This window comes from Peromyscus maniculatus, chromosome 3, assembly GCF_049852395.1.
Source record: "Peromyscus maniculatus bairdii isolate BWxNUB_F1_BW_parent chromosome 3, HU_Pman_BW_mat_3.1, whole genome shotgun sequence".
NCBI lineage: Eukaryota > Metazoa > Chordata > Mammalia > Rodentia > Cricetidae > Peromyscus > Peromyscus maniculatus.
The window spans coordinates 45708389-45733348 of record NC_134854.1 but is presented as its reverse complement, the minus strand read 5'-3'; the positions used below and the strand labels follow the sequence as shown (position 1 = coordinate 45733348).

The 24960-nt window shown below is 36.6% G+C and overlaps 1 protein-coding gene across 1 annotated transcript in view; it reads left to right on the top strand.

The window, feature by feature from the left end:
- Cntnap2 (contactin associated protein 2) overlaps nt 1-24960 on the top strand; it is a 2081518-nt gene that overhangs the window by 883923 nt on the left and 1172635 nt on the right. Inside the window, exons 7-8 of the mRNA XM_042273149.2 lie at nt 5301-5444; nt 7865-8129. Of these exons, the coding sequence (XP_042129083.1) occupies nt 5301-5444; nt 7865-8129 (409 nt within the window). The remainder of the gene's footprint in view (nt 1-5300; nt 5445-7864; nt 8130-24960) is intronic.

The window sequence follows — 24960 nt, the reverse complement described above, 5'->3', positions numbered from 1 at the left end:
ACCCAAGCAAGATCAAAAGCATGACATGTCAACAGATAGATGCTTCCCAACTTTCTTCATTCATGGAACTAGTCAAATTTTAATAATCTTCCAAAGTTTTTGGAGCATAGGTGGTTCAACTCACTTGAAATTTATATCCGACTAATTTGATAGCCATTTGCAAACCTCCCTACTTATAAATAACAGTGGGATGATGAACAAAACGATGGTACTTGAATATGTTTTCAGATTTGGCCTCTAATTTGATTCTGTCATTCTTTTTCTGGTCAATTTTTGTACTGTATATTTGGCTCCCAACCTCACCACACACAACAGAAAGTCATGAGACAGAACAGGGCAAGACCAAATATTGGATGATGATAAGAATTGTGATTCCTTCAAAGATTTAGTATACATTGGGACAACATCTGAGGTTGCTATGAATCTTTGTGTTCATTAAAATCTACATTTGAGAAAGCAGAAATCTACGTGCACATTGTGTGTTAGCCTCCAACTATATGTAAAATTTAATAATACAGAATATGCTCATCATAAAATTATTGGTGAGAAATCTGAATTGATAGCTACAAAATGTATTTATATGTCAATGAAGAAAATTAACATAAAAATATAAGCTTAATCATGAATTATTGATACCCCAAAATATCCATCTACAAATGATTGTTAAAAGAAGCTGTGAATTTTAGAGAACACGTGGGATACCTAATAGGGTTTGGAGGGAGGAAAGAGAAGGGAGAAGTGATATAATGATATTATAACCTCAAAACTAAAATAATTCTTTTAATAGTGAAAGAATATGAAAGTCCAAGAATTTCAAATCTCCTAAAAGTTAATACTGCATCTCTTGTGACTTACTGCTCTATTGTATTAGAGAACTTGCAGATGAATTATTCATCTTCCATTAATAAACTTTGAAGTATCACAGAATATGGAGACATCCTGAAGCATTAGCCATGGGCAAATATAATTCCAGTTTTCAAAAACCATAATTAAAGATTTGGGGTCACAGACCCCATTGAGTTTGTGATAAAATCTGTGCATATTCATGTGCATGCAGCACATTCTACATGAGGTCAACAGTTCTAGGATTTCACAGTGTGTCAAATCATTCTGTATACAACACAGTCTCAGTTTGGGGACTCTCAGCTATGGACTGGAATGAGTGGGACATATTTATCAGAAGAAATAATAGGGGAAATATAAATTCACTGAAAAAATGATGATGATTTAATTATTATTTCTCATTGATAAGCTACTATCTAGTAACATTCTTCTTGGGAACAGCAGCTATTGTCATGTGTCACAGTAAAAGTTGGTGTGTCTAATGCTGCATTTTATACTATGTAGTAAAGATACTTTATGTGTTATTTAAAGAAATCTGGGGCCCATTAAGAGCCAGTATCAGAACAGTTGCCCATGTCTCTTTGATTTATCAACAGAAGAAATAGATTCCTACCACACAAGCCAGTAAAATTAACTTCAACCCTAACATAACACATATTTTGTAAAACTCATATTGTAGTATTAAACTGTAGTATAAAGGATAAAAGAGCTTGTCTTCTCATGTTCACAAAGACTGTGTCCTGTTCCCCTCAAACTACTTGACTTCAGTTCTTGCAAAGTGGTCTGAGGCAAAGGGCATTGAGGCTTAGCAGGAATGTGCTGGAAGCTCTCAGAAGCTCTCACTGGACTGGAAAAGGAGGAATACACTGGTCTGATTCTTTAACTGTCATAGTGTAAATACCTCACCATGGGGAATTTCATGCTGTAAGTTGAATTGTACTGAGTAGGGGACTGCAAAAAGATGCCAACTGACACACCATTGCGCAACACAGTACACGCATCAGATAGGTGCTGTGTAAATAACCTGTAGAGCACATATAGTAAGTGTAGAGTTTAATTATGAGTAGATATTAACATTCTGTTGGAAGTAATTTAATTCAAACACTATCTTATTTGTGTTTTAATAGTGGTTCTGTTGAACACCAGTCCTGATGAGCCAGCTGGTACTAGCAGTATCCAACACAACAGTGCGAGGGGTAGACAGAATACACCTGCCTCCATTTCTAACAATGTACATCAGCAAAGAGACATGATGTACTACTTTGCACCTTTGACGTGATTCAATGTTGACATTACTATTGTGTGTGAAAGTGTCCCAAAGCTCTTCTCTGTAGTGTCATTATACGATAAAGTGGGGAGATCACTGTCAGCAGTCAAACTACTAACTACATGGTAGCGTGAGATTGAAGGAATATGTTTTGTTCTCCTCCAAGTCAAGGAAACTAAGAGACAGGGCAGTAATCCAAGGTTTGGCTAGATTTGATTCTGTTCTTCAGTTAAACGCCACTTACAGTACTTTGGATGAATGCCATGATTTTTTGCAATATATCTCTGCTTGTGAAAAAGGAAGTGACACTTATTGTCCCTTTTAAACCTATAAACACACTACAGTCATAGAGAAAATCAACCATATACCCTCCAGCAGAACTGGAAGCCTGGATTTGAATTCCTTTCTGACCCTCACTGGTTGTGTGAGATGAGTAATTCATATTCCCTTAATATAATAAGAAAATAAGATCATACTTCTTAGATTACATGATAAAACAACAAATATATATATATATATGTATATATATGTGTGTGTGTATGTGTGAATGTGTGCATATACATATACCATATATCAGTAAATAAATATATATATATATATACACATGTGTACAGAAGAAATTATGTTTATACATATGCTTATATAACAGATGCGTGTTTATCTCTTTCACATGGAAGGCATCCCATCTTTTGCACTTAGCTGTAGTTTCCAAAGCCATCCATTCCACTGTAGTCTTTCCTCTTGCATTGTTTTTTTATCCTGATGGCAAATTACTCCAAGAAGGACATCTGTATTCTCATGGTTATTATGAGCAGCAGGCAGGAAGATAGGTTTAAAGACTTCCTTATGATCTTGGAGTGACATACATCCTACCAATAAAATACTGTAAGAGCAAACTACTCCCACAGAGGTTGGTATATGCTGTATATGTTGATTTGAGGATGATAGAGCTAACTAGAGAGGATTATTACTCCATCCTAAAAAGGCTGTAGAGAAGTTACACTGGAGGTGTCTGCCAGCATCTGTTATACTATGTGACTTCTTCATACCCAATTAACTGGCTCATAAGGGTTAAAAGTGATAGTGATCTTACTAAGGCTACAGAAACTCCCAAATAGGATTTTTAACCTGAATATTGAAAAAGGGTTTTATCACCATAGCTTTAGGATACCTAAAAATGTGGTGCAATAATTACATGTAATCAATGGCAAGAAAGTCTATGGCAAGAAAACATAAACGGCAAACTAACATGTGATTGCTTCCATGGGGAACCGGTGTTAGACCCCACTTCTTTCAAGCACCCTCTAACCCTTGCTCTCAGTGCTTCAGGATGAAACTGCCCATGAACGCACATCTCTGGTTACTGAAAACAGAAGACATTTATGGATTTGAGTCATCATCCCAGTGGAAAAACAAAGCCCAGACTGTAGAAACCATGTGCACAGAGGAACAAATCTGTAACGTGATACAAGTATAAAAAAAAATATTCAGAATGTGATGCTGCCAACACCAAACAGATTTTGTGAGCCAGTGAGACAGTTTGGCAAGTAAAGGCCCTTGCTGCCAAGCCCGTGGAACATAGTTCAACCCTGGGACCCACATGATGGAAGGACAGAACCTATTCCACAAGTTGTCCTCTGACCTCCACTTATGTCTCATGGCATACACATATGTACACACACACACACACACACACACACACACACACACACACACACACACATTCATACAATACTACTACTAACAAATGTTAAAAACTCAAGATGGATTATTATGAATTCCTTAAAAGTAATGGGCAAAAAAACTGCACGTAACTACACAGCATTTTGTTTTAGCATTATGGTTACTGCTATCAGTATCAAGATAAAGTTCACAGTACCTAGCAAGGCCAGGGTCACTGTGACTTTCAAATATTTTCTCAATATTTCGACCATTTTTGGTTACTCTATATTTTTTTCTTTGTGGATTCCTAATACTATTCTATGTGTTTTAATTTATTTTTAACTTCTCCTTTCATGTATGAACTCATTGCAAGTGATGAATACTCAGCTGAACATGATTAATAATACTTAATTTTATTTTAAGTGGGGGATTCTTACAAACATTGTTTTGTAAACCACCATTAATTTGTCTTTTTCTCTAAAACTAATTAAGCATTTTAAATGCCATAGCACCTAATAATGGAACATAATTTACTCATGAGCCTCCTAGAATGTTGCACATCCTTGCCTTATGTCAAATATAAAGTCCTCACTTTTGAAAATGTCTCAACAGTTGCTTTCACATTATAAACTATAAGGGAAAATTGAAAATGATGACCCTATAAACGAAAAGTCTGCTTCATAGAAGTTGCTATTACAACCACAATTATGCATCACATTTATTTATTAATTCACTATTAGTGGTGAATATTCCTAACAATACTGATTAAGTATAATTTTGTATCATCTATATTATGGCTACAGATTTTGAAAGTTGTGAGACATACATGGGGTAAAAAAACATATCCCCTATAACAGGAATACCCAAAGGAACACATTAAGGAGGATTGTTTTATTTCCTTAAGGTCTGCAAAATCTATAAAATGTGTAAACCTTGAGAGCACAACTTACAGCCCCCGTGTCCCACAAAGTCCTAATCTATACACTAATGGTATTTTTCAGCCATTTTCTATACTCAAAATAATTTTAATGAACCTTTGACTTCAACAGTCATTAGACTTCACAAAGCCCACAGAGAGCAAATACAGTATTCCTTGCTTTAGGTTACATTTTATCAGCTTATTATATTAGTGCTGGTTGTTTTGAGATTACTAGAGGCATTTATTGGTAACATGTCTTTGAATGATAAATATGAATATATAGTTTTAATATTCCTTGATAAAATAAAGTTGCTAGATAAAATCATTTTAAAATACTCTCAAGACAATTTATAAAATGCCTTTGGTGTTTAAAAACTGCAAGGGAAGTTTGCTATGTTATTGGTCAAGTTATAATCTAATCATTGGAATTAATGATTCCATTATGCATTTCAGCAACAACATAGTGTAATGAGCAAACAATTTTGTAGGTGAGATATAATATTTGCTTATATTTGACTAAGATAAAGATGCCTAATGATTGTATTTATAACTGTGTATAGTTTGTTGTAAGAAAGTGTAAACATTTACATTTAATTTTTTTTCTCAAAGATAACATTTGGAGGCGTACCTTTCTCTGGCAAGCCAAGTTCCAGTAATAGGAAGAGCTTTAAGGGATGCATGGAAAGCATCAACTACAATGGTGTCAACATCACTGATCTTGCCCGGAGGAAAAAATTAGAGCCATCAAATGTGGTAAGAGTCAAAATATTGATTCATTTACAAAATTCATAAGACCTTTTTGGTTTTTGTTTTTTTTTATGGGGCATTAAATAACAACAAATATCTCTCCTTTTTCATCCTGTTTGGGTTCAGTTCAGCAGTGTAAAACAGATGTTACCTAACAATGTGTAGATACTTGACATACTCAGAATACACATTGACTTTGAGTCAAGCCAGCCTTTGTGCCCAATGGTTTGAAACTTTCATCTAAGACTCATAAGAAGGAGAACAGACTGATAAGAGTTGAGGGAAATTGGAGAGGATGAAGATGGTAAACAAAATGAATTATATGCATAAATGGACTGTTCTATAAATGAAGTATCAGAGTAATAGCTAAATAATAGATTCAATAAAAATAACTTTTGTTCCTTGGAGAAACGTGAGTGGGTCACAAATGCTCATGCTGGCCGGGCGGTGGTGGCGCACGCCTTTAATCCCAGCACTCGGGAGGCAGAGGCAGGCGGATCTCTGTGAGTTCGAGGCCAGCCTGGGCTACCAAGCGAGTTCCAGGAAAGGCGCAAAGCTACACAGAGAAACCCTGTCTCGAAAAACCAAAAAAAAAAAAAAAAATGCTCATGCTGAGATTCTTGTGGATCCTATGGAGACTGGTTTCAGATTTCTTGAAGAAGACCAGATTAGGAGGATGTCTTAGCAGCCTGTGTCTCTATGTACTCCTGGGTAGCTCCAAAGATAGTAACAAATGTTTTTCATGGAGATTCCCTATAGCTCTGCTTGCAGTTTCAGAGGCTTGGTCAAATATCATGATGGGGAGTCTGGTGGGAACATGGTGCTTAAGTATTAGCTGAGGGGTACATCTTGATCTGTAGGCAGAAGAAGGAGAGAGAGAGAGAGAAGAGAGAGAGAGAGAGAGAGAGAGAGAGAGAGAGAGAGAGAGAGAGAGAGAGAGAGAGAGAGAGAGAGAGAGAGAGAGATGAGCCTGGTATGGGCTTTTAAAATCTCAAAGCCCATCCCCAGTGACACACTTCCTGTGACAAGGCTATACTTTCCAATTTTTCTGATCTTTTCAAACAGTCACACTCTCTGGTAACTGACCCATTCAAATATATGAGCCTTTGGGGGCCAATCTTATTCAAACCACCAAACACATATATTATATACTATATGTAATTGCTGACCAATATATGTAATGTAATATTTACACAAGTATATACATACCCCACATTCTGTGAACACATATAAACATGTAGACCATGTAGTAACACACATGTACTATTCACACACACACACATATATGCCACATACAATAACACACAAGGACGTGCACATAATACATACATATAAACACATGCACTAACATAGCAATTAATAAACACACAAGCACACATACTCCATATTCTTCCCACAAAACAATATACTATATGCTCATATACCACATACTATGATTGTATACAAACACACACAAACATATATCCACATATGCTTACACAAACATACACTACACCTACACACACACACACACACACACTCTTGTTAAGCTTTTAAGATTTAGAATGGATATAATGTCACAGAGGTCCTTTCACTGTTCTCAAAAATCGATGCTTTAGGGAAACAATATAGAATGTAAAGCATCAAAATAACATTTCTATTATTTACATTTTAAAAAGTAACATTTTAGTTCAATGTTGGTCCTGAGATATATCCGTTTGGTACTCAAACTACAGAACACCAACCATGAGGGCTCATTACTTAGTCAACTGTAACTACAAAGCATGTTAAAAGTAGAAAAGCCTTTAAATGCCAAAATATTTTATAAAGTATAAGGCACCTACAAGTATATTTTATTTTAACAAATTATTTGTTGGCAACCACAGAATAATTTTTGTAGCAAAATCTGCACACACACTGAAAACATTAGGAAAAAAATCATGAAATAGAGCATTTCATTGCCATCCCTACAAAGTTAACATTTTAAAAGAAATTTGCTCAAAGACATTATTAGCTGTTATTTCAGTGAAATTCTCTCACCTCCCTGAAGACTCCCTGTATTCTCACACCCATACCCTCCTGGTGTGTGTGTGTGTGTGTGTGTGTGTGTGTGTGTGTGTGTGTGTGTGTGTATTTGAAGGAAGTAATAATGTCATCAAAATCCTTAACATATGATGATAAGATGAAAGAAGACCATTGTGTCGTCTCCGCATCACAGCAGGCTACTAAGCCATCGGTCTCTTGACTGGTGTGCTGTGCTCTGAGCTAGAAAACCAGCTACTGCTTATTGGGTCTAACACTCCAGGAAGTTCTTTCAAAATCCATGCACCCACAAAATTAGGCAGAGATGCTATCCCTTTAGTTTGGTACAGGATCTGTCACTTCTTGGATATTTGTAGAACCATCTCTTTATCAGTAGTTTCACATAGATTTTTTTTTGCTTGTAGGGGAATCTGAGTTTCTCTTGTGTGGAGCCCTACACAGTACCAGTCTTCTTCAATGCTACAAGCTACCTGGAGGTGCCTGGCAGACTTAATCAGGACCTGTTCTCAGTCAGTTTCCAGTTCAGGACTTGGAACCCCAGTGGTCTCCTGCTCTTCAGTCACTTTGCAGATAACTTAGGCAATGTGGAGATTGACCTTGTGGAGAGCAAAGTGGGCGTCCACATCAACACCACACAGATCAAGACAAGCCAAATCGACATCTCCTCAGGTCAGTGGCATCTGCTTGACTTTTGCTTCTGAAACTTCTATTGGCAGTCCCAAAGTAGAGGCTGTTTGCTCTCCCCCGCTTCTCTCTTTCTTTAATCTCTTTACTCTTTTTATTGGCACTACAGTCTCATGATTATACTTTCCATTTGGAATTTTAAAACTCTTCATTGCACTATATTATGCTTAAGAGAAATGCAGAGTTTAGGCTGTGGGCAAGGAAGAAAACTGGTTGACTTTGAATTATGCCATGTGAATTTTCTAATTCTTCTAGATGCTATATCATATTTAGTGGAGAAATAGCTGTTTCTCATCATGCATATTTTATATGTAAAACAAATAATGTTTGTAGTGACATGACAGAATTTGATTTATTTTTACCTCAAAAGCATTCAAATAGCTTTTACTAGTAGTTATAAGATTATATTAATTTAATTATCAGTTTAAAATAATGGTTAACTGCCTCAATCTCCTAGACATTTGCCAATTGTTAGGAAAAAAGTAAGCAAGTGGTAAATACAAGACAGAATAGCAAAGTACATATGTCAACTGAGGGAAGATGTACTTGGCATTGTTTTAAAAGGGCATTGTTATGATGTCATAAGATGAAGTTTAGGATACACAGTAAATTGAGATTTATCAGTCCTGGAATATTCTTAGATTGATATGGCATTAGGAAAGATGACACTGAAAAGTATGATGTTATTAACCAAGAAAAACTAGGTGCAAGTTGGAATAGTGATGATAACATTTTTAACCAAGTTTCTCTAGTTATTCCTTGAAATAGGATCAATAGTTACATGTTACTGTGGTATACTCTTAGTCAGATATTCTGCTGAAAGAGCCTATATCCTCATACAATGGGCTCTGTGCATCTGGGATGTCAAGCTCTGCGGACTTCACCTGTTCATCTGATAATTGTTCTAAAAAGCTGCTTGTGGATTATCTAAATGCCAAGATACCCCTTTCCTGTGCTCTGATTTTGTATTATTATTTTTAATTTTTCCTGCACATTCAGTTAAAATGATTAATCAACCAATTTTTTAAATCATTTTCTTCTTTGGTAAGCTCTGCCAGGGAGATTCAGAGTAAACAAGAAATGTCTAGAGGCCCAGAATAAGATAAAACAAATATACATAAATGATTTATACAGTTGAAAAACAATCTACTGCCAGGATTAAAGGCTCTTTTTTAATGGCTAAACACATAAAAGCGTTAGCATGTAGTCCTTCCCCTTGGCACTATGTAAGAAAACTAACTTGCCCATGTGTTTCCATGTAACCAAGTCATTGTGACTAAAATAATAATAATAATAATAATAATAATAATAATAATAATAATCTTCAATGCAGTAATTACTAAGCTTGTTCATATGATTTGGTGTAACTTGGGTCTCTAAGACACTAACTAACTTAAGCAATGTTAAAAAACAAAGACTTAACAAAAGAATTAAGTTTAAACAGTGTGTAAATAAGTATTCATCCACAGAACAATAACTGATTTTTTTTGTAAATTCAGGCAATTAACCTTAATAGTTTTTCTTAAAGATAGAAAAATGAATGTTAGAGTCATTGAAATTTAGCCACAAAGTGTGTAGCTTGCAGGAAACTGATATGATATCTGAATATTTTAAAGCCTTACTCTCATCTCAATGGAATATTTCAAATATGTACTTTTACCTATGCATATATTAAGAATGAAGGCCATATTGTTATTACACACATTTTAGAAAGCAAGTATCTGTAAACAGAAAAATAGCCATTAAAAATACATTGCATCCAGCTAATGGTAAAATGCTTGCCATGAAAGCATGAAGAACTGAGATTAGATTAGATTCCAAGAACTCATACAAAAGCTAGGTTTGATGGTGGGCCCTTAATGATAGTGCTGGGGGGACAGAACAAGAGGATCCCTAAGGCTGGCTGGCCAACCATTGTGGCCAACTGGCAAGATTCTGGTACGGTGGAAGATTTTTTCTCAAAATACTAGATGGGGAACAATCAAAGAACACACTTGACATTCACCTATGAACTCCATGTACATATACATGGCTGTGACCACTCACATACAGACTCACACACAAGAATACATACACACATAAAAACACACATTCAAAATCAAAAGAAAATACTTTTAAAATTTAAAATGTTCAATTTTGTTTTTTCAGATCAGTTTCATAGAATACAATTCATCAAATCTTACCAAATTCAATTAAGTACACAAATTACTGGCTGTATGCAGGAACACTGAGAAGAGAGCCCAAAGCCCTGTTGTTTGGTTTAACAAAGGTACTATACATGTATCACATTATTTCTACTATTAACAGCATGAGATTGAAAAAAATATCAATTCACTGTGCTTCGTTTTCAAAATACCCTTGGTTGCAAACAGTTTTTAAATACAAGAAATCTATAAGAGAAAAATACCTACCAATAGCATTTTGTTGGACACATACAGAGCAGGGCACTGAAAGGTCAATTCAGAGTTTTTCAGATATTGCTTTATGCTTGTAACTTCTTTCTGATTTTAGTTAATATATTCTATTTTCAGGGTGAAGGTAACCAGTTGATTCAAACCCTTTTTGTTCTGTCTTTTACAATACAGCTCTAGAGTATTGATTTAAAGTGATTCTTACAGCGAAGAGGATAATCTATATGGCTCACATTCTTCTTGCACCTTTTCCTCCAAGTCGTGATGACTCTTCTTTGTTCATGGTAGTCCTTGGCAAAACACTCAATATGTAAATTTAGGCAAACTCTGAGTGACCTCAAATTTTCAGATTGAGTTATCTTTCCATGGATACATTGTCTAAGTTTCAAAGTCAATTTTAGAAAATATGTCCACTATATTTCTTTAAAAATATACATAGTATTCACTGACATGTGGATGCATATTTGTGCTATAATTTTAGGAACAAATGGTAAGAATGGGGGAGGGGATCTGCTAAAAAAATGCCTATGGGACAACATCTGTTCTCTGTGGGGAATCTTTTAATTTTGCCTTTCATATTCAGAGCTCTAGATTAGTTGGACCCAATGATTTGTGTGTTCCAAATGGTTTGGGTCAAAGCATAGTAATAAAGTATCTTATGTCACATACAATATCTACTGATGCAATATTTTATGAAATGAAATTAATCTTGATATTTCAAATATGCTATAATTATTTTTGACACTTCTTTTCTTTTCATTTTCCCATTAAAATAATTTCCATGACCCACTACAATGATTACATTCCCTTAGTACACTTAGAACACAGACCTACACATCTGTCACATAATTGGAAGAGTTGGAATGTTTAAATGCTTGAAGTCTCTACATTTTTTAATATTTTTTTTATTTTTGGACAGTTAGATGTATTGCCTAGGCATAGTACTAAAAATTTATATGGATAGCAAAAAATAAAATGAAATGAAAAACTACTAATATAGTCTTTTAGACTTAGCAACCATCTGAAATAAGTTTTTTTTTTTTAATTCAAAATACCTCAGTGTTATGAAACCAAATGTGAACAAATTCTTAGAATAATAAGAAATCAGCTGTGGTGTCCTATATTAATAAAGTCATAAAATATGATTTGCCAGACCTTGTATATAAAGTATGATTTCTGTTAATGACTTCTCTTACCTATTATTTTTAAAAATGTTAATCCCTATGCATGAGTAAAGGAAGTCTCTCAGAAAAGTCATTCTGCATATTCTCTGATCTAGGCCAGCTGTTTGGTTGAGCCCCAGTGTGCAAGGTTCCTTGCTCTGTTCATGTAGATTTTTGCTTCAATTACAGAATGATAGTTCAGAATCGAAACTGCTTCAGAAATCTGAGTTCTGCAAGCATCACCTTTGTTTGTATTTCATTCTCCTGAGAACACCTTTTGTGGCCCTGTTTCATTTACTTGTCTTTCTCAGTAAAATTTCTTTGGAAGCCTTTGAGTTCCATCTGGGTACATTGTAGACAGAATGGAGGGTTTATTCCTTTGGTGTGTGCCTGAGAGCAGCTGAGGAGTGCTGACAAGCTCCCGGTGCAATCTGAGAATGTGCATTGGCTGGGGACCAATCATGGCACAATCAAGCAGTGAGACATCCTTTCCTTCATTTTTGTGAACGTTTTAAGAGGTAGCCAACCCATTAGAATTTCTTTCTACATTAAAGATTAGTTTCCAACGTTCAGGTGTCTCTCATAAAATAGTTTTTCTGTTTAATTTTTTTTTACTGTGAATGGATTTTCAGTCCTGTGACTTCAAGCTTCACCATTCCCTAAGAAAATTTTAACACCTAAAAAAATTAAAATAGTAGGGCCAGTGAGATTGCTCAGAGGTATAGCACCTGCTGCCGATCCTGGCAACCTCATATAGTGGAGGAAAAGAACAGAATCCTACAATTTGTCCTCTAACTTCCATATGCATACCATTGCATGTATGTGTACATTTATACACACATAAGTAAATAAAATATGATTCAAAAATAATGTAGAGGGAGAATTAGTCTTTCTCAAGGATAAGCTACCTAATGGGTTATGCAGTACCAAGTTGTCAGCCCTAAAATCATGTAGATGCAACAATACTAAAAGGATTCACCAGAGTATGTTTATATATTTATTGTGTATATGACAATAATAAAGAAGAAAAGACCATGAATTTAAGGGGGGCATGGGTAGAGTTGGAGCAAGGAAAGGGAAATGGGAAGAAATGTAATTATATTTTAATTAAAAATTTAAAACTGTAATAAATAAACTTTAAATGTAACACTAGTAAGTATTTCACACATTTCAAATGATTTATATGAGAGTGTTTTATATCAAAGTGAATGGGAAATTAATAACTCATACTTTGTTACATAATTCAACATTAAACCATAGTTACTAAATGTTTTAAAAATATGACTTCTAAAGCCAAACATGGTGGCACATGCTTGTAATGTCAGTCAAAAGTATCACAAATTTGAGACCAGCATGAGCTACATAGAGAGATCCAGGCCAGGTGAAGGTTAATGCATGGCACACTGTGCTGTAATTAGCACATGGATGTATACATAGGCCTATAGATGTAATTGTAGATGTATTTGGACATATCCACCGTAAAGTTGATCTGAGTCTCCCCACTTCACACACAGACTTGCAAGGCACCAAGTAAAAAGGGTTTGGGCAAGTGGTCTCTAGCTCCTGGCCAGCTTCACCACACTGCCTTTCTACTGTATCTGGACTCCCACCGTGCCTGTGCTCTCGCCATGCTAGCTGCATAGAAATTTACTCTTAATTATACTTCAGTGCATGCTGGTATGTTTTTCAAAATAGATGTAATTATATCCCAAGATGAGAAAAAAGGAGGAGAAAGGCTCTGGGTGCTTCATGATATCAGCCATTGACTTATTCTTTACAAAGCAAAGGGGATTATTCAAGTTATAATCACACCCCAGGTTGTCTTACCCATTCTAATTTGTATAGGATTTGTGGAATAATTATTTTCCTTTTTGCAGAGATGGTAAATAAAACATAATCTCACGTATAAGTTTTTAAATTGCAAAAAGAACAAAAACATAACTTAGCTCCAATGGGGGAAATGGAGGGGAAATGGCTGGCTTTAACTAGGTCATGTTGTAAAAGTTTCAGTTTAGTGTGAACATAACTAAACAAGGTCAAACAAATCCTGTATGACTAGAATAACTGGGAGGATAAGAATGAATGTCCAAAAATGTAGAAGTTAAGTATATATAAGTATGTAGCTGAAGATCTTCAAAAATAAGAAACAGCAAAATACGAATGGGGGAAGACATCAAAGAAAATTAAATTTGCTGAGACCATGCAATGGACTGACATTTTGTCTGGCTTGCATTTGCACAGGTTTTGTGTATGCTATTAAAACAGCTGGGAACTTATGTGTTCCACTGCCCTGTTCTGTCTGGAAATCACTGCTTCATTGTAGTCAGCACACCTATGGCTTGCACAGTCTTTCCACCTTCTCTTCTGAGATGATCCCTGATCCTCGAGGGATGTATTGTATATGTTCCCACTTAGGGCTACGCACTCCACTCTAAAGTCTCTTTCTCTGACCCTTGGCCAGGTGTGGGTCTTTGTGTTGACCGGCTTAGGAAGTATTGGTCATTGATGGCTGCAGAGAGAAAAGTTAGTATTTTTATGTTTTTTGTTTGTTTTTTAAGGGTATGGCCCTTGGTAAGTCCACCATGCTCCAGTGAATGGCCATATATCCAAAAGCATACAGGCAGCACTAATTGAATTCAATGTGTTTTAAAAAAAAATAGGACACAAAATCAGGTGGGTATGAATGAGGGGTGAATCTAGGAAGAGTGCAGGGAGGGAATTGAATATGATCAAAATGCAATCTATGAAATTCTCAATTAATAAAATTATTTTAAAATGTAAAAGCTGATTTTTTTTCCAAATGAGATTAGCAATCATGAACTCAAGCAATGTAGATCTATACCAAAGCAAGACATCTTAGTCGAGTTTCGCTATTTTGTCCTTGAGTAACTTAGAGATGGTTAGCAAATGATAGTGAGCAGGTATGTTTTTTTTTTTTTTTTGTAGTTATTGATTTTCACAGTCAGAAGGAACATAGCAGAGTCTTTGGGCAGGAACTTCTCTTTGCCCACGCTCCAGTCTCCTAATTAACCTCAAGATAAGGGATGATGCAGGAGAACTGACTTGACCAGGAAATTCTGACCATGTGTTATATGTATCTATGATCTCCTATCTTTGTGTAAAGCATGTGGATTAATTGTTAATCTATGGGTATGTGACATTAACTTGTGGAAATGTGTCTGTTTGGGGTGAGGGTTTTCTATTGATCTGGTTAAAGGACTGGGGGACCCAGAAATTGATGAAAATCTGTGAAAGAATGATTTTCTGAATGACTATGATGGTATACTTACTTGGATATATAAAATTTCCTAATATACTTCCTCTGTTTATAAACATTAATTTGGGGAAATATGTTGGAGATGGTGAGCCATATAATCTTCCTTAGAAAGCAGCTACTTTGGGCAAGCATGGTGGCAGGAAGTGGGTATGTGTCTCGATCTACCTTGAACTATAATTCAATTTCATGCATCCTGTCATCCTGACATCTTCCCCTGGAAGCTTTTCTGGCCTAAGCAAGGATCCTTTGTGTGGTTACCAAACCCCTGCATTGCTTCTGAGTCTTCTTTCTCTTCTCCAAATGCTATTTTCCCACTCACTCTTCATGATCCAGTTTCCACAATTAAAATTCAGTTCATATCATTGCTATAACACTTATTAGCATCTGACATTTCCTGAAAGATGCTGAGAGCCTGCATTTTACATCTACTTTGTCTATTAATATATGCTCTTCAGGGCTATTTTTTAGCATGCTGAGTCTCTCTGGGATCCATTCAGAAGCTGCCTACTAAATGAAGAGCCTCTGTGTAGAAGCTGGGTCTTGTTGCTCTTATAAAGACTCTTCTCAAGTTCCCTTGCCTGGATACTGGAGCACTGCTCACTTCTGTGTCCCAGGTGTGCTTTGCCACCATCTCTCATTCCTTGCCATGATATGTTTTACCCTCACACTACAGACTTAAGCCTAGACAGCAAAACACTATTGACCATGAATACAGATGGATTTTTGCCATCTCAAACTCTAGAATGCTTTGGTCAATCCTTTTTGGGATGCTTCATGCAATACCTTGCTTTCTCCTGTCCTCTCTATCAGCAGACTCCTACCACTTATTGGCATATGCAAACCTAAGCATTCACAACATGTGGTTTATTAGGGGGAGGTGTACTAGAAATGGAGAAGTAGAAAAATGTACCCAACCCCTCAAGCTCTTAGACTTAATTAACATGGATGACATTGTAGCCCAGATCCAGCAGCAGGGATTTTTACACCTATAATGCTTTACATGTTATGGAACCAGAAACACTGAAAGATGCCTAGCTCATCTGAAAACAGAGGCCTCTGTGAACAATCAGGTAAAAACAAAAGAGTGTCTTGAAAATCTAGTTGCTGTTCTTAGCTGACTCCTCCATTGAACTCACCCTGCAAATTTATCTCTCTTCTGAGGCAGTGAAATGTTGGAGAAAATGAGGCTCTTTGTCTATGCAGATGTATCTCCCATCATGAAGACAATGATGAAGTCTATGTTAATAGATAATTCTCTTGACAGATTATACTTTGCCTATCACTGTCCCTTACATTAATTATCCAACTTAAAGCTCCAATAACCTTGAGGTCAGGTACTATTGAGAAATCTTTGTAACTCACTGATATCAATGGTAAAATCATTCTTCTAATTACCCAAGTTCAAAGCTGTGAGAGAAAAATCTAATTTTGCCCTCTATCTTTGCCTGGCATATGTAATGATTTAACAATTACCAGCAGTGTTTTGAAGTGCCTTGCCTATCCATCATCTCCTTCCCTAACTCAGAAATTCATTGCTTGAAAGGATAATCAAGGCCAGCTTAATTACCAAAAGAATGATTGGTTTTCCATTCATTCGCCTATTTCTTATGGCATTGTAGCTATGAGAATGGGCCCTGGTTGGTACTGATTGAGTTCCTCCTCTGTTCCAGGCAGTGTTTAAACAAAGACAATGTGCAGATACTATTTAATCATTTAAGTCTCTCAATGATGCTATGGGAGAAAGATCAGAAGCTACACCAACTCACCAAGAAAGAAGTAGGCAGAGAGATGAGTCACCTACCTGAGCTCTCCAGCTGTTGAGAGTCTGAAGTTTCAGAAAATGTGCATCTAAAGTCATCATTTTTCCTTTCTGTGTCGTCTTGACTCTCACACCTGCTCAACATACTGGTTGACACTAACCAGGGATTGGGTATTATGGTCTGTGACATCTGAAACCTCTGTTAAATACAACATCCAACAGCTGAGATGACCTCATTGTGTCTCCCGGGGGTTCTCACAGAAGACTCTCAACCTATCCTGCTTTATCATTCTAAATCCTCTCCCACATCATTCTAGTCTATATGTTCAAAATTCATTGAAATTTTTTTAAAAGCTCCTCATCACTGAAAGGGTGAATTTAATTTTTGCAGCCTGTTTTAGAAGAATATGTACAATCTGAGTCCATAGAGAGGCCTTGGCCCTCTTCTTGTTTTCTTTTGTTTTAATGGATGTATATATTTCTCTGTGTGCATACATGAGTGAGAGTGCCATGGAAGCCAGAAGAGAATGGTGGACTCCTGAAAGCTATAGGTGGGGTGGTTGAAAGCAACTGGACATGGGTGTAGGAAATGAACTTGAATCCTTGGCAAGAGCAGCAAACGTTCTGAGCTGCTGAGCCATCTCTTTCCCTGGCTTCTAGCTTCTCCTAGTTTGTGTTATATGTTCTTATCTCTTTTCATTATATTTCAGAAAATCTTCCCTCTGTATAGCATCTTGGAAACTCCTGTTCAAATTTCAAAGTCCATTTTTTTTTTTGTATCGTGCTTATCTCTAAACCCCAGAGAACAATCTGCCATGCTCTAGTACAGCACTTTAGCTCTTGAATAATTAGTTTTCATTGTTCTACTGCAAATGCAGTATTAAATCGCAAACTCCTCCATCCTATATCCCACTAACTGGTACTTATCTGAGCATGTCCATCAGAAAATGGACAATCAGGATTTTCATCTTTGCTGTGTTGGATTTACTATTAAATAGCTTCAGTCTACTTTTTTCTCTCTTCTTCTTCCCTAAGCAAGGCCATCCTTCTCCTCCCACATAACTGAGATTTCAAAATGACTATTTCTATCCCATAATGCTATCCTTCAACAACCTTCCATGATTCCCCAAGTCTCTGCATCCTTCAGGAAAGCCTGAACATTTGTCTCATACTGATCCTTCTAAAATTTTTATTTGCTCATATTTTCACTCCCTGAATCTATTCCATTGTGTGAGCTATTTAGCTAGTCTTCATCTCCTACACTTAAAGACGATAACCCTGAACATCTTTTGTTTATCCATTTCTAAGCCTAGTGCCATATTTTCCAAGTAGCCTGTTTCCAAATGTCCTGATTATTCACTATTGTAACACACTAATGCCAAGTTGTTGTAAAGTATAACTTGATAATCCATTGTTATCATCAAATTATAGGGACCAAAGTCTTTGTGAAAATAATGAACTGGTTTCTGAAAGGAAATGATTGCTTAACTGTAAGACTGGGATTGATGAGGACCTGAATTCTGATTTGAGACTTATATACAATGAAGAGCATTTTGTTGGTGGTGTTTTTCTTTCAAAGGCATTAAAGCCTAGAGCTGTATTGGCTATGCTATTTTATAAATAAAATAAAGGCATGTGCACATTGGCCAACAAATATTCTTCAAGAACATAACATGAAGTAAGACCTTGAAATTAGTTCCATTCCCTTTGTACTTAATTTTGTTTTCACACAGAACACACACACACACACACACACACACACACACAAAAAAAAAAAAACAACTATTCACGATTAAAATTAATTTAGCTTTATTCTCTTTCTCAGGCTCCAGAAAGCATTGGCTATGACAGACCCTGAAATAGACAAGGGAATCAGATTGTTCTTTTTTTCTCCCTGTCAACAAGCCCTGGATTTCCAGTCAGTTGTACAGTTGATTAAAAATGACTGTCTATTCTTGTGAGAGCCTTGTCTGACTTGCCTTGTCAGGAAGGACGTTACTGCTAGATAGTCAAATAATGTTGCCTATGACTGTCTTTATTCAGTAACTCCAGGCAATAACATTATTGTTTAGGTAACTTGGCAATAAAACAAACTTCAATATAGCCTCATAGTAGCATATTATGTGCACTTTGGGAGTATGGCCTTCTCCATTCTTCCATCCAGATGCTAGCACATTTATCCTAGAGGCTCATGGGACACATAGCATACCCTGACTGTATTTCTGACAACCTTTCTTCAGTGATGGTGGTGGGGGGAGAGGTACTATATTCTCTAGCATCCCCCCCCCAATATCTTTACGATGTAATTTGAAAATGGACCATTTAACTCTGTTTGTTATCTGTAGCTTTACTGTCAGGTAAGCTTTCTACCTTTCCCTACCCAAAGGTACTTGATCTTATTTTATGTAGAATAATCAGTGTCGTGGGCATTTATAGCCAATGGTTTGTTCATAAACCGCTTGATGAAGGCAATCTACAGCTTCCTAGTCTCTATAAGGAGTACTTCCTTTAGGAAACATAATGGAAAAGGGGTGTTCTGCATCTATTGTTCGGCCACATGGAAGTATTTTATAATTACTCCACAATTTATTATATAGGATATCCAGTGTTGTCGTTATTGCATTTCCTGAATATGTGAGATCCTGAGCCAGTGACTTCCCAGCAGTACTCCATGTCTCATAGGCACTATGTAAATGTGTGGGTATGTGTGTGCATACTTAAAAAAATAAACCTCTAATCTTTAATGAAATAAACCTTTAAAATACATCAATTCTCTTTTAATTGAATGTTATAATGTCTCCATTTATCACGATTGAATGATTTACAATAGAGAAGATTGAGTCAGTAAGACAATATGACATTGAACAAGTCAGAATTATAGCTCATCCAGAACTTGGAGAAAGCATTGGAAGTTTTTTCATCACCTCTTATAAAATATTGAAACGTTGCTATTATGTTAAAAAATATAACAAATTTCTGTTTTATAAATCTCTTTCTTACTCTTAATTAGATTATGGCAAGTAATACAAAGAACTTGGGAGAAGAAATCACGAGAGATGAGTCTCTTAAAACAATGTTTCTCAACTAGGGATGACTGTGAACCTCTCAGGATATTTGGTGATGTCTAGAGATATCTCTGATTGCCAGTAGTAGGAGGGCTGATATTAATATATGATATGATGGAGGCCAAATATCCTCACACAAGAGAAGGCAGGATCCTTCCTATCTTTTCACCCTAGTTTTCCTTTGTTCATGGTGTCATTGTGGAAGCTGAGCACGTGGCCTAAGGGAATGTCCCATCATACGCCAAAAGCTAAGCACACTGTAGGGAAGGACTCATGCTACTCTCCTCATATCACTGTATTCTCCTACAGCAACCAACAGCTTGGTTATTGCTCCTACAGCTTGGTTATTATTTTAACCAAGCTGATTTCTGAGGTTGCTGTAGGTCCATCGGCAGCTTTTTAATCCTCTTATCATTTTGTTGTTCTATTATAACCCTATCTCCTTTTATTTCTCGACTTATTAGTACCTTTTTTGATGAAAAACATCTCTGATATCTTCGCACTCAGACACCCTTTTATTTACATGTGACTTTTCCTTATGCAAGTTCTTTCTTCAATTCAAAACAATGAAAAAATCTTGTGGATTTTTCTGCAGTGTGTCAGAAATGACCTTACAAGATTGCTCCCCAGGCTAAGACACACACCTATGCATTATTCTAAATTAGAGCAGCAGGTTTTATCTCTAGGATCCAGGCTCTAATTTGACAAGTTTCAGACCTCTCTTGGATGTTGCTTTAGTATTTCTTTATCCTTTAATTGTTATTGATAATTAGTACAAACAAAACATGTGCTTTGGTGGGAGCTTGGCAGGAAGCAGCCAATATTATATAAATGACCAAAATATTTGATTTTAAATGTTAGATCAGGGCGCTAAAAATTTTAATGAGCTATAATAAAATTATATTTTAAAATCTATATCAAAAGCAACAGTAAGAGAAACATACCGCTTTACATCAGAAAAAGAAAAGAGCTTAAGGCTGTGTCTGTGAGTTTCCAAGCATGCTCCTTAAAGCTCAGAAGAAGAGAAAAGGGGAGACTGCTGAGTATGCAAAGTAGAAAGAACAAGAGCCAGCTCTGTGGCCCTTAATAGAGTGGCCTCCTCTGTATCAAGAGGACCTTTGTCATGCTCATTCTTCCTCCCCCATTGCTCTCTGGTGCCTTTTTTCACACTGCTGCTTATGACTTCACTGCATGGATGACCAACAGAGGCCAGCCCCTCCCCACCACCAGCTTTATTTCATTTACTGATGTGTAAATTTGTTTTGATTCTCTCTCTCTCTCTCTCTCTCTCTCTCTCTCTCTCTCTCTCTCTCTCTCTGTGTGTGTGTGTGCATGCATGCGTGTATGCGCACCTGCTCCTGTGTGTATATATGTATAAGTGTGTGCATGCTGGGACCAGAAGTCAATATTGGTTGGGTATCTTTCTCAATCACTCTGTACCTTAGTTTCTGAGACAGGTTCTCTCACTGAATCTGAAGCTCAAACAGTTAGCTAAGCCGGCTGCTCAGTGAGTTTTGGGGATCTACCTGCCTCTGCTTTCCAAGTACTGCAATTACAGACATGTGCCACCATGGTTAGATTCAACATGGATGCTGGAGATCTGGACTAGAGTCCCCATGCTTGCATGACAAGCGCATCACCACCCAAACCACTTCCACACCCCTTCTATGCTGGCCTTTGTTCTTAGCCGGTCAGTGTTCTTGGTGGCACTGGCACAAGAGAGATGGAAGGGTTAATACAAAGATGGGGTGAACTTAGGAGCTTTGAAACATGTTAATCAAGTAGAGCATTTGGGGTAAGTGTGAAGGACGGGTTAGAATCAAGGCTGAGCTACAAGTTCTGAACTCGACAGTGACCATTTCCACTGTCTAGAGAAAACCTAGGCTGATGGTACTTGAAAACTGGAAGACCATCTATACTTACAATTACTAATGTTTGTTACTTTCTACACCTTATTCACCCCTTCCTCCCTATTCCATGTGAGGAATCACAGCCAACTTGCTCAAAACAGTAAATGTAAAAAGGAACTTAAGGTAGTTAAGTATTTGGAGAAATGGTATAATAAGGAAAACAGATCATAGATATTTGAAATGATGACTGATAGGTGATATAAGGAAGAAGCAAAACAGGTCTAGTAAGAGTTAGTAAAATAAATAGAACTTCAGCCAAGACAGGTTTAGAGAGAAAGGTCAGGGCTCACATCTAATGAGGGTATTCTGTGAGAATTGGGGCCTAGATTATATATATATATATATTTGACATATTGACATATTGTCCTAACCAATACTGAAGTGAAATGTGTACGACCATCCTTTTGTAAATAGGCAGGTGAAATTCTGAAAGGTCACACAAATTCCCCAGGCTCTGTAGTGGCTGAGGTAGTATTGAAACAAAAATGTGGCTCTCCTCCCAAACCATTCTAGTGAAAAACAATGAAGAGTTAGGATTGTTGGAAGAGTGAAGAAAATACTAAGCTGCCAAGAGTTGAGATAAATGCAAGGACGTGTGAAAGACGTCTTGTACATGGATAGGTATGAATGGAAAGACTCTTCTGTAAAGTTATATCCAGAAAAACAGAAGAGAGAAATCCATAGATAAAAAATGATAATGGAGTCACATCCATCCATCGCCCAAAATGGTGAATTATAAATGGCCAAGCAGAAGAAAATTATTACCATGCCTTCCCCCACAAGCACTCCCTTAGAATCACTTCACTTACAGATGACAATTAAAATACTTACAATTTATATGTGAATTTTAGGCAAAAGTCTAAGTTTACTAAATTTAGTTTTTCCATCCTTTACTCTGCTTTCACCTGGGTAAACATAATTTATTTTGTTTCTTTGCCAACAATTTTGTGGAAAGCTTTTTCTAAAGGGTAAAAACAAAACAAAACAAAACAAAAAGCCATGAACACATAAAACATAACTTTCATTTCAGAATGGATTTGGCAGGCAGTCCTGCTTGCTGATCCAAATATGATGGTTCCTTTTAGGGATTTTTTAAATGTACTATCCAATATGTCTCCAGCTCAGCTGAACAGTTGCTCTCAGAGCCTGGAGCTTGGTAGAGCAGCTGGGCCCATCTTTGGCTTTCATGTACTAATTGAGGACCAAAACTGTCTTTGGGAACCCTTTCGTGTTAATTCTAAATGTTGGATGCACTTAGGCATCCTTTTCTTTTCACTCATGCAGTCATGCAGGAACTGTTGCTGCCCTGCGCTCTGCTGGTGGGAAACAGTAGGAAGTGTAATATCCTATGGCCCCAAAGTATATCTTGAATGTAATGATTAATGACAACTTGGATATAGTCAGTGCTCGATGCAAAGAGTTTGTGGAAAAGATTGTGGCATGTACACAGGAAGCAGACTCTGCCTGAGGAGCTTAGCTATTGATCTAGTTATATTCATAAGTTTTGTGACAGAAAAAAAAAAAACCCAGCAATTTCACTGAGTCTGCCCTATCCCACACTCACTTAAATAACTGAAGTCTTTTAGATATTAGAAGAGGAACCATAACAGGAGGTAATATTTGGATCTTAGGTGTTAAATCTTTAATGCATAGGTTCAAATTTAACTTATATCTAAATATCTGTCAATCAGCCTCTCTCTCTCTCTCTCTCTCTCTCTCTCTCTCTCTCTCTCTCTCTCTCTCTCTCTCTCTCTCTCCCCCTTCCTCCGTCCCTCCCTCCCCTGTCTCACAGGTTTTTCATGGTAAATGCCATGGTGGTGTTGTTACCAGTATTTGCCTCTAAGACTAAACTCCAAGATGAAGTGTGAAAGGATAATTAGGGTATCTGGTTCATCCACAGTCCTATTATAATTATATTATGTAATAAATCTTGTTAGCAAAAAGATAAAGGGGACACAATAAATACCTCAAGCAATCTACCATAAAACTCAGGGTATAATTTAAAAAAGAATATTGAACTTATAGGAGTTTAGAAAAATATTATTGTTTAAGAATAAAGCATCAGGCTTGTAATGTTTCATCACTAGACAAATATTTACGTGAACATTTTACTTAAACCTTTTTTTCAGGTTATAAAACATTGGAATCAAAATAAACTTTACAAATAAGATTTTGTTCAAGTAAGATTTGAGAGTTTGGAAGCTTAGATGTGATGAGCTCAACCCAGGGTTATGGGGTTTTATGTCAACATGGTCGAGAGCAGAGTGAGCCTTTGACATTCATTCCTGGCCTTTGCCATTGCTCCATGCTAACTTTCCAAGCTTAGAGCAAGATATTTCAAACAAGTGGGCCTCACTTGAAAGTTCATCGAACACATGTGATTTAAGCAAAGATTTAAAGTGTACTTATAATCCAGTTAGGTAATGGAAGGGAAGATTTTAGAATACAGTAATAGAAATAATATGAGGACACAGGAGTTTTCTCAAATAGTACCAAGCTGTTGGAGAGAAATAGACTCTTCAAGAAGTGTAAGTAGTTGCATAAGTTTCTGCAATATTTACTGAACATTTACTCTATGCTAAGGGCATGCATGACTCTGTTTCCTATTGCAAAAACAAAATACTGGAAACTAATAGGTACTGTATGAGGAAGAGGTATTTATTCCGTTCAGTTTCCTGAGGTTGAAAGTCCATGACTGAGTTTATCCTCTTGTGAGAGCCTGATAGCAGAAGGCATCTTGGTAAATTTCATGTGAGAGACAGAAAATTCACCATGAGATAGTGAACAAGAGAGATGTGGAAAGATGGGCTCGTTTTCTATAATAATCCTTCTCACAGGAATTAACCAGGGCACCCTTGGAAACTATATTGATTCCTTCTCAAGCTTGACCCAAATGACTGAACCACCTTCAAAATGTCCCCATCTCTTAAACTCTTATACAATCTTTCAACATTGCCACACTGGAGATCAAGTTCCTAACATGTGAATCCTTGTGTAACAAATCATATTCATTCCAGAATACAAAGATTACTATGTTTTATCAACTTGAGATGTCAAAAATCATTCCCTGACCCATGGAACTCGAATTTTGATAGAGATAAGCACTAACACAATTAAAGTATATGAAGTGTATATAAATTTCACAGCACATGTGGATAGTCAGGTGATTTGGAATATGCTTGAGGGAGCACATCACAGTGTAAAAGATATCAGTGTAGACATTTTAATAAA